Source organism: Phaseolus vulgaris, chromosome 8 (assembly GCF_000499845.2).
Source record: "Phaseolus vulgaris cultivar G19833 chromosome 8, P. vulgaris v2.0, whole genome shotgun sequence".
In the NCBI taxonomy this organism is placed as follows: Eukaryota; Viridiplantae; Streptophyta; class Magnoliopsida; order Fabales; family Fabaceae; genus Phaseolus; species Phaseolus vulgaris.
The window spans coordinates 59680557-59691092 of NC_023752.2; the positions used below are offsets into that span (position 1 = coordinate 59680557).

General features: G+C 28.1%; 1 protein-coding gene across 1 annotated transcript; it reads left to right on the forward strand.

The window, feature by feature from the left end:
• The first annotated feature begins 1479 nt into the window (after positions 1 to 1479).
• Positions 1480 to 4594, forward strand: LOC137825648 (transcription factor RF2b-like). The gene is made up of 4 exons (XM_068631371.1): positions 1480 to 2240; positions 2865 to 2997; positions 3515 to 3599; positions 3730 to 4594. The coding sequence occupies exons 1-4, from the start codon at positions 1732 to 1734 to the stop codon at positions 4092 to 4094; spliced, it is 1092 nt and encodes a 363-aa protein (XP_068487472.1). The 5' UTR covers positions 1480 to 1731; the 3' UTR covers positions 4095 to 4594.
• The last annotated feature ends 5942 nt before the right edge of the window (positions 4595 to 10536 follow it).

Consider the following 10536-nt stretch of genomic DNA (forward strand, 5'->3'; position numbering starts at 1 on the left):
AGTTGTATTCAATTTTAGAAAGAAAATTTTAAAGTAATATATAAAAATATAAATAAACTTCAAAATCTTTTCCACTTTTTTTTAATAACTACTTTTTTTTAATAACTACTTTTTTTTTTATGATGTGAAGTCGAATTCAATGAAAAAGAAGTGTTTAAATGGGAAGATTCTATTAAAATCCAACTTGTCAAAACAGTTAAAGTTTTGTAATAGCATATTTACTTTACATATCATTTTTAAATTATACAATATTATTTTTTACATTTTTAAATGTAAAATTTTATATTAATATATGCTCTAATTATCTATAAAAAATGTTCCATAAATCGTAACAATGTTGATTACTTATTTATGCAAAATATTAATAATAAAATTGAAGTTAACTTTAATACATGCTATTTTGATGGATATATTAACAATTAAACCATACATTAATTATGAATCAAAACTATTTAATTTTGAAAATCTCTATAAACAACAAATTTACAAGTAAAATTTTAATTGTAAGTAAAAATTATACATTCTCAAATATATTTAAACCTAAATGTTAAAATAGTAACATTTCAAAAGGCTTTTCTATTGATACTTACCTCAACTTCTTCACCTACACACTTAAATATATATAAAAAAAACTTTTAATAGGTAAAAACATCAATTCACACAGTGTATGGTGACATATCACTGGACCTTTTCAACCTAGTCACATGATTGTGCATGTGGTGTTACTTGATGTTTGAAAATGATGTGCATAAATTATTATAAATCTATATATATAAAATTCCATATGATACAAATTAAATAAGACTTTTTTGGGCAACAACCAATTAAATACCAGTTGGGTCCTCAACCACACATAAGATAATATATATAAATATTTATTGTTTTATTCACATTGATTTCCTTTGCACAAGGCGGGGATCACAAGGTAGTTTATAAAATAATAAAGTAATTTTTTTTATACTATTTCTTCGTTAATAATAAAAAAGAGTTTAATTGAGATTTTCACGAAAAAAATTATTTATAATTTTGAATGTAATTATTTCTTTTCTCTTTATTATAAACCACATTTTTAGGAATTGTGTCCTCTTTTATTTTTTTTGCAAAATACTTTATAGTAATAAAATTTAAAAATCATTACCAATAAAATTTATTTGATACATTGATGACATTATTTACAAGTTTTATTAAATTAGTTATTTTTATTAATGTGTTTAATTATTATATTAAAAGTGTCCTATGTTAAAATTCAGAAGAATTTTTTTATAGAATAATTCTAATTGAATTAAATATAATAATTATACATTTATAATGCAATTATATAAAAAACTATTTCAAAGTCAAACTCTTCAAATGTATTTGTACAATTTGTTTATACATGTATCACAAATCTTAATTGTAAACTGTTGTGCATCTTATTTGTCATAATTATGAGTTAAAAAAATGTGTAATATACATACTTCATTTCAACATTTGAATCGTGAACTTTTTTTTTAGTATGTTTAATGAAACAATTATTTCTATGAATATGTGAAAAATCATTACATATAACAATGTACAAGTGCATATTGAACAACTTTACATTGATACATTTTAATTAAGTTAGATTGAAAACTATTAACATTATATACTTCTTATTACTCATATTATTTAAATACTATGTTAGAAGTGGAGAGAAAGAAGGAGGAGAGTTCAATTGTCTTGGGTCACAAAACCATTAGCTTTTGAGAACAGATGCAAGATCCATCTTCAAACCCTAATTCCAATCCCAATCCTCACAATGCCAATGCCGCATCCCAGCCACCGCGACCATCGCCGTCCACGGCGGCAACCACCGCTGGCGCCTCCTCATCCTCGATTTTCCCACGCTCCGGTGGGACTCACCACCGGCGAGCACACTCGGAGGTGAGTTTCCGGCTTCCGGACGACATGATGGACCTTTCGCCGTCGGATCCGTTTGCCGGCGGGTCGTCGACGGCGAGCATGGAGGAGATCGGATCCGAGGATGACCTGTTCTCAACGTACATTGACGTGGACAAGCTGGGAGGTGCAAACGGGTCGGGCGCTGCGGGAAACGGAGTGGATCCGACCGGAGATCGGGAGAAGAGTCCGGCGAGGGCGCGGCACCGGCACAGTAGTTCCGTCGATGACTCTTCGTTCGGAGAAATTATGGAAGCGAAGAAAGCTATGCCTCCTGATAAGTTAGCTGAGCTATGGACAGTTGATCCCAAGCGTGCTAAGAGGTTCTCAACTTGGATCTCAAAAAGGCTTCTTTTACTTTTATTTTTGGTTTCTAGTGATTAGGCTTCGATGTGACGTGTGAATTTGTAAGCAGTAGGGTTTTATTTGCTTGTGGTTTTACTTTTGCTGATTTTCGTGTTTCAAATTTAATTGGTTTTTGAAGTTAAATTGAGGCTTGTTGCGAAGGCTGAAACTGCTCCACCTCTCTGTTTTGATATTTTGATGATGCTGTGTGAATTGATAAGTTTGTAATTTATGAATAATTAGAGATCAGGGTTTTTAATTGCAGTTGTGGTCACAGTTTCATTGCAATCCATGACATTGCGAGAAAAGTCAGGCATATGTGGCCTTAAATTGCGTTTGCCACTTGGTTGCATTGAGTAAAAGAACCTTATTGTGGCAAATATTATTGTCATGATATGGTAAAAAGAATTGACGTTGTGGCTGAAATTGAGGATGTGAATGCATTTTTAAAACCTTGTTAGAGAGACCATGAAGAATCTTCTTGTTGAGGGCACATCATTTAAATGCCGGGAACGAAGGGTTTATGTTAAAAATATTGATTGCTATGAATTTGATTCTGTTTATTATTATTCTTATGATGTTGTTATTATTGTTGGAAATAGAATACTTGCAAATCGGCAATCTGCTGCTCGATCTAAAGAGAGAAAAGCTCGCTATATACAAGAACTCGAGCGTAAGGTTCAAACACTTCAGACGGAAGCCACGACTCTTTCTGCCCAATTGACATTATACCAGGTTTGTGCTGACATGTGTCTAAAACTGAAAGTACTTTTAGAAGTTCCATTTTACAGAGTAGACTCTGATTTTTTAATGGATTTCCTGATGCTGCTTGGTGCAATGATTTCAACTGTATCATGACATATTTACATTTATGTCAGAAGTATTGTAAAATTTGCTTCAACTTGTTTTAGTATACCAATCCAGTTTTCCTTTGTATGCTGCATAGGATTATATTTTTATAATTTCTGTCCGTGCTTGTTACCTTTAAATGTTTGCTTGATCTGTAGATATCGTTGTTGTTTTTAATTACATAACATTATATTTTTGGATCATTTTGTTTGTATTTCTCTTCTGGAATTCCTTCTTTTATATGGAATCTAAAATTATATAGAATTTTACATAATGTGATTTGGGGGTGTAATGTAATGGTGCGTTTTTTTAGGATTTACTGTGGTTGACTTTAGTTCCTATGCATATACAAACCAATTGTGGCTAAATAGAAATGACTAAGATACTTATTAATTCTTTACAGAGGGACACAACAGGCCTGAGTACTGAAAATACAGAGCTTAAGCTTCGTCTGCAAGCCATGGAGCAGCAGGCACAGCTTCGTGATGGTAACCATCATCATATTCTTAATATAATTTAAAAATACGTACTTTACTTCTTTTATTTATAATTTTTTAATGTAACTTTTAAAAGTATGATTAGCTAATTGTACTGAAATTTGTTTCTGATACGTTGTAGCTCTTAATGAAGCATTGAAAAAGGAAGTTGAGAGACTTAAACTTGCTACTGGTGAGATGATGAGCCACACTGAATCCTTTAATTTGGGAATGCACCATATTCCGTTTACAGGATCAACTTTCAGTCCAATCCTGTCACAATCAGGTCCTTCTGGTCACCAGAACATCCACTTATCATTTGGTCACTCCCCGTCCACAATGCCAACTCATCAACTGCATCAAACAAGTTCTCATCCACTATCAGAAATATTGCAAAATGACCAGCTCGGTCGTTTCCAGGGGCTTGACATTAGTAGCAAAGGATCAACTGTGGTGAAGTCTGAAGGCCCCTCACTTTCTGCAAGTGAGAGTAGCACGACATTTTGAATTGACAGAAATCACTTGACCTGCTGACTTATCCATTGCATTCATTGTTCGTAGTGTTGACATCTAGTCAACTAATGAAGGTACCTTATTTCGTCATTCAGATTTGAGGATTAATTCTTAACTATTTATTCTTTGGGATGCTCACCAAAAAGGGGAAGCACCCTTGGGTTTTGTTGTGAAGTCCACACAATCGTGTTTCAGCATGGCAATTGGTGTTTCTGGGCGCTGAAATATCGGGAATGAAAGGTCATTCCATTGTATCTTTGTATGTTGGGATATGCATGGATCCTCTGGTCTTACTGTATCATCGTTTACGTGATAGCATGTACACTGTGTGATGTATTGTTGTGTTTCACTTCATTCACAGTCCTATATGGACTCGTTTTTTTTATATTTTTAGTTACTTAGTTTTTGGTTTATTCATAGTCGTTGTACAATCCAAGAGTTTCGGATACCTGTTGTATTAAAAGCTTCTTCCGATATCAGACCTTTTTCAATTATTGGCATTTCTTAGTAATTCTAATCTAATGGAGGACACTTAAATTAACCAAAATATAAATCTTTGTAATACTACACTTTTGATTGTAGCATGTTTAGCCACACACACCATAAAAGTGCAGTATTTTATGAGTAATTATCCAAGCTTCTTTAAGCTGTAGCTCTATTGTAACTCCGGCATAATTCATTCATATATTGAGTTTTCGGCTTTGCCAGTTGCAGCCGTCCTTGTTGAAGTTTTTACATAAAGTTTATCTATTGTTCTTTCTCTCTCCTTCTCTACATGTGTGATGTGATCTTATAATACTCATTTCAGAGACTTTCAGATGTTAGATTCCCAACATGGAACAATGAATCTTAATATTAGTTGATGTGGTGGCATATTATGTAGGCCAAGCACGATATAGTCATAAAATATTGTACCAAAGCATTGTAATGCAACCATATTGGTATTAGATGCATAATCAATGATGCCGGCAAAGGGCATAATTTGCAACAGTTTTATGATGCACAAGTGGGTCCCTAGTAGACTCTGCAAACAGGACATATCCTTGGTAACAAAAAACGTGTCTCTTCTTTCTACCCTTTAAAATTCTCAATCTACACTCTCTTTTAGGTTTAAAAAAACCCAAAATATTATCAATCTGTCACTCTTCCTGAACATTATCCGGAACACATGTTCTGAGTATTCCAGAAAATGATAAAACAGTATTATGGAACAAATATTCTAAAAAATAATAAAATTAATTTCAAAACGAATATTTTATAAAGTAGCTTTGCATTTCAGATTACTAATTTGGTATACCAAATAAAGAGGTGGAAGAGGGAATGTATAATTTAGAACAATAATTCTATTATTCGGAGTTATGTTTTCAAGAATAAGATAACATTGTTTAGAATTGGTAATATTGTATGTATCAGGGATGAGAAACGATGGTATAAAAGAAGGATAATATTCAAGTTTTGAAAAAAAAAAGAAAAAAGAGGATTTAGGTTGAACTTGTTTAGGTAGACAAAGAAGTATTTCCTAAACATGTCAATGTGTTTTTAATTCTACAAAATAAGCTATTGATTTTGGGTTTTTTATTTTTTTATTTTTCTTTTCTATAGAATTTGAAATAGTTTTTTTAGTCATGATAAAATCATAAATTTTGGTTTTAATTTCTGCAAAATATACTTCTTTAACTTTTACCTTTTTAAATTTTGAAACCACTAAGTTTGGTTCCTAATATCCTTTTTAGAATAAGTAGCATATATTTTTCAATTTTTTTACAAAACTAAAATGTTATTTACTGATATTGTACTCAATATTAATATTTACTATTTAAAATCGTTATTTCACTTTTCATTCAACACAAATAATTAACATGTCACATAATACTAGAGAAAGAAAATAGTTTAAATTTTTAGAAAAACTAAAAACAAAGACATTTTTTTTGAAACCAAAATCAAAACAATTATTTTATATGGACTGAAATTATGGGTGACAATGCGGGTTTGTCTGCCCATATAGGCCCACCTTGTGTTTGGTCTATCCTGCATAAGGAATGCAGACTCATTTTACTGATCCACTTTGCATAAGAAGTAGCCCACGAGTCAGGCCAAGTAAGAATGAAAATAAACTATCTAAATGATAAAAGTGAATGCAAACAAAACAACTCATATTACAAATTACTCATATCTTAATTATATTATAAAATTAAAAATAAAAATAAACAACCTAAATGTTAAAAATGAATGCATACACATCTCAAGAATAAAACACTTTCAAATCACTTATATCTTTTAACAACACAATATAATACAAATCACCTAATAATTAAAAATATATTGACACATAATCCCTCTTTCTCACTTTTATATATATATATATATATATAATAAAGGGGAAGAGGTGAAGAGGGGATATTAGAGTTGTTGGAGATTTCATTTTTTATAAGTGAATGTAAATTCACTTCATAAGTTGATTTTATGAGGTTGAGTTAGGCTTAAAGTCTACTTCATAATAAGAGTAATCCTTCCGATTAAAAATGCAAGTGATTATTGGAATCTTAGTTTTATCTTATATGTTGTGTAGATATTTTGCTAGGATCAATAGGGTTGATGTACAATGTTTTATCTCTAATTATTCAATTTAGTCCTAATTATTAAATATATAGCAAAATGATAAATGTATCACTTATTATATTCAATTCATTAATTTATTACTTAAAAATAATTAAATTTTACTTTTTTTACCATTAATATATAAGTTTATTAATTATTTATATTTAAAATACTATTTTTTTGGTGAGTATTTACATATTAATTTATTCCTGCATTAAAAGTTTAGTTCTTATTATATTTATCATTTATTATTATATTAAACTTTTAATTCATTACTAACTATTAATAGTTATTAAATCATACTTATTAAAATTTCTTTAGTCATTACATTTATTCATTTATTACTTATTATTATTTATGACTTATTTACTTATCTAATTATCAAATATATTAATAATCATTAATCTTACTTATTTTTCAATACTACCTATTAAATTCATTAAACTAAAATTAATCATTTCAATTAACATATTAATTTATGATCACTTATCAGTTTTACAAATTATTAAATTTATTACTTTTTATCAGATTAAACTTATTATTTAATTACTATTTGTCAAACTGATTAATAATTATTAAATTACACCTATTCATTATATTAGTAAGAAAGAGATAGATATATAGTAGTCATTGATGTGTAAAAAATCATTCAAATTTATCCATTCGACTAAAGAAACATTCTCCTATAAACTTTTAAGAGGGTAAAAATAATTTTCTACACAAATTAATAATAATTTTGTATACAAGTCAGTTTTTTTTTTAAAAATTCTCTCTCATATAATTTTTTAATATTTATCTTCATAACTTATAAACAAATTAATTTAATTTATAAGCAACTTCATTTTTTATTTCTTTTCTTCTAAATAACCCAAAGAAATTTGAAAAATACAATAGTTATATAAATATCACATCATTTGTACCCAGAAGCCACAGAACAAACAAGTACCAGAGTAAACCCTAATTACTAGAAGAAAGCCATGTTTGCTAAGAGGAGAGTGAAGGTTATATTTTTGAGCCAGAAGTTAGTGAGGCAAGCAACATTCAAGAAGAAGAACATGGTGAAGAAGTTGAAAGAATGGAAAATGGTTGAGTGGGCACAAGAGGAAAAAAGGAGGATGGAGAGAGAAGAAGAGAGGAGAATAGAGAATATGATAAAGGAGGCGAAGAAGGAGCTAAGGAGGCTGAAGGAGGAGAATAGGATGAAGGAGTTGTTCCTTGACATGCTTCAAATGCATGATGAGACTGGAGAATTTCCTAATCTAAAAGATTTAAGCAAGAAAGAGCTTAAAGGGTTGTTGGCTTTGATTGATGTGAGTATGAAGACAATTAGGCAGCAGATGGAAGAACTGAAGATTGATGAAGACACAGTGGTTAAGGAAGATGAAGATTATTGAAGCCATTGAAGAGCAAATGAACCTCCATTTTATGACTTAATAAATGGTATGCTAGAGATTAGATAGTAGTTTTAAATTTAGACATGTTAAGCTCCAAATTCTGCACTGTATCTGCTGTTACCAACCATCAACATCATCCATCTGCAATTATTCTAAATTTTACTGTCATGTTTTTCCTTTAAGTGGTTTTCTGGTTTTTGGGATAGCTTCAGTAGTGATGGGTTATGAGGGAGGAAAGGTTGAATATAAATGGAAAAATCAGAAAAGTAAGAGAAATGAAATAAATATAGAAAAGGAAAAAATAAAATCTAGACCTATAATATTAAAAAATTTAATCAATTTTTCCACTTAAGAAAAAAAAAGATAAAATAATTTGGATATGAATTATCTGATTGAGATCGTAAATAAACTTGTACATATATATAAATGTTGTTTGAACTTATTTTTATATATATCCAACTTTTTAATTTTGTTATAAAGATAGGAATAAGTGCATATGTGTATATCTCATCCCTATTTTAAACTGCTAACATTCATAGTTTATTTGCTATTTTAGTTTAAAATTTATATAATTTTTTTATTTTTATCTGATGTTGAAAACAAAAACTATCCTCTTAGAATTTAATTTTTAATAATATATTTTCCTTACTTTTTTTATAAAAAATTATTTAATAAAATTAAAATAAAATATAAAAGCGAATATAATATATCCGTTAACGAATAAAAAATGAGACACAAATTGTATAAACAAAATATGTATATATATAATTAACCAATAACATGAAATAAGATATTAATAGTAATAATATTATTAATTATAATAAAAATAATTATGATAATAATAAAAAAATAATAATCTTAATAATAATTTTTATAATAATAAATATAATAATTTTATTTATATGGATATATAACAAAATAAAAATATTAATTTAATAAGTCGATGTAATAATAATAAAGATAATAATAATGACAACAAATTATAATAATAATAATAATATTAAAAAAATTATAGTAATAATAATAATTTATGATAATTGTAATGTGAATAGTTTTATTTTATATTAAAATAAAAATATTAATTTAATAATTTGTAATAATAATAAAGATAATAATAATAAATAATGAGGATAATTGATATAATAATATTAAGAATTTTATTATTAATAATAATTTATGATCATAATAATAATACTAACAATTTTATTTCATACTAATATATATTGAAATGAAAATATTAATTTAATAATAATATATGAAACATAATTATGATAATGATTATAATAATAGTAATTCTCCTATTATTAATAATAATTTATGATTATAATAATACTAATAATCTTATTTTGTATCAATATATATTAAAATAAAAATATTAATTTAATAAATTGATATAATAATAATAATATTGATAAGAATAATAAAAATAATAATATTAATATTAATCACTAAATTATCTAATAATTACGTATTTTCAGATATTCAATTCACCTTGGTTCGATCCTTCCTATAAACTTTAATAATAATATGTAATGATATTAAAAATGTGAAGTGTCACATGAGTTGATAAAATACATAAATGCAAACCAATTTTGATAATGCAAATGGCTCTATCATTAAATGCTAGATTCTTTGCCTAACCCGTACGCTCCAAATCTACTCCAATCAAATTTCACTCATACTTTCTCTGCAATTACTGTTGTGCTAAGATGTCTCATTATTTTTCATTTTTCGTACTCTTTACCGATTAAAAGAGATTAAAATAATACATATATATATATATATATGAATTTTAAAAAACAATTAATTATAAAAATTGTAAAATTTATTCTACTAAAAACATTTAATCTTGAAAAAATTTAGGAGTGATCAAAAGTAAACCTAGTTTGAAATAGATACCGGAGAATTATCTCGAGTGAAATATATGACAGGTTTCTTAAAGTCATTAATGTTTGCTAATTGGTTTTTTATGTTAATTGTTCATTTCAATTGAGAAAATTATTTTACAATTAAGTTTTGTTTGGATAAAAATGAAAGTTGAAAGAAAAAGAGGAGAAAGAGGATGGAAAATGAAATTATTTGAATATAAAAAAAATGGATGATAATATTTCGTCTGATATATATAGACAGTACAATCCTATAAATAAGTAAATATTCTAAAATGAAAAGAAATTGTTCTCGAATTAGTTTGGAGATTGGAAGAACTATTAGTTCAAGATGTTGTTCGGTCGGTTTTCACGTATTCAACGCTCCTTCTTCGGCCTCTTCCGTCGAGTGGTATCTCAAACGGGTGAGGTACCTACAGATGGTGCTCCAACGCTCAAGTCAGTAGGGTGTTGTATTCGGTTGTCAGAATACTATAGATAATGACGTACCTTTGTCCTTGGAATGCGTGATATTTATATTACCTTGATGGGCCCTTGTTGTTGAGTCAGATTAATGAA

Excerpts from the sequence above, each read along its gene's own strand:
- LOC137825648 (XM_068631371.1), top strand. The coding sequence starts at position 1,732 with ATGCAAGATCCATCTTCAAACCCTAATTCCAATCCCAATCCTCACAAT. Across the intron at positions 2,241-2,864 it reads GATCCCAAGCGTGCTAAGAG|AATACTTGCAAATCGGCAAT; the intron begins GTTCTCAACTTG and ends TGTTGGAAATAG. Across the intron at positions 2,998-3,514 it reads CCCAATTGACATTATACCAG|AGGGACACAACAGGCCTGAG; the intron begins GTTTGTGCTGAC and ends AATTCTTTACAG.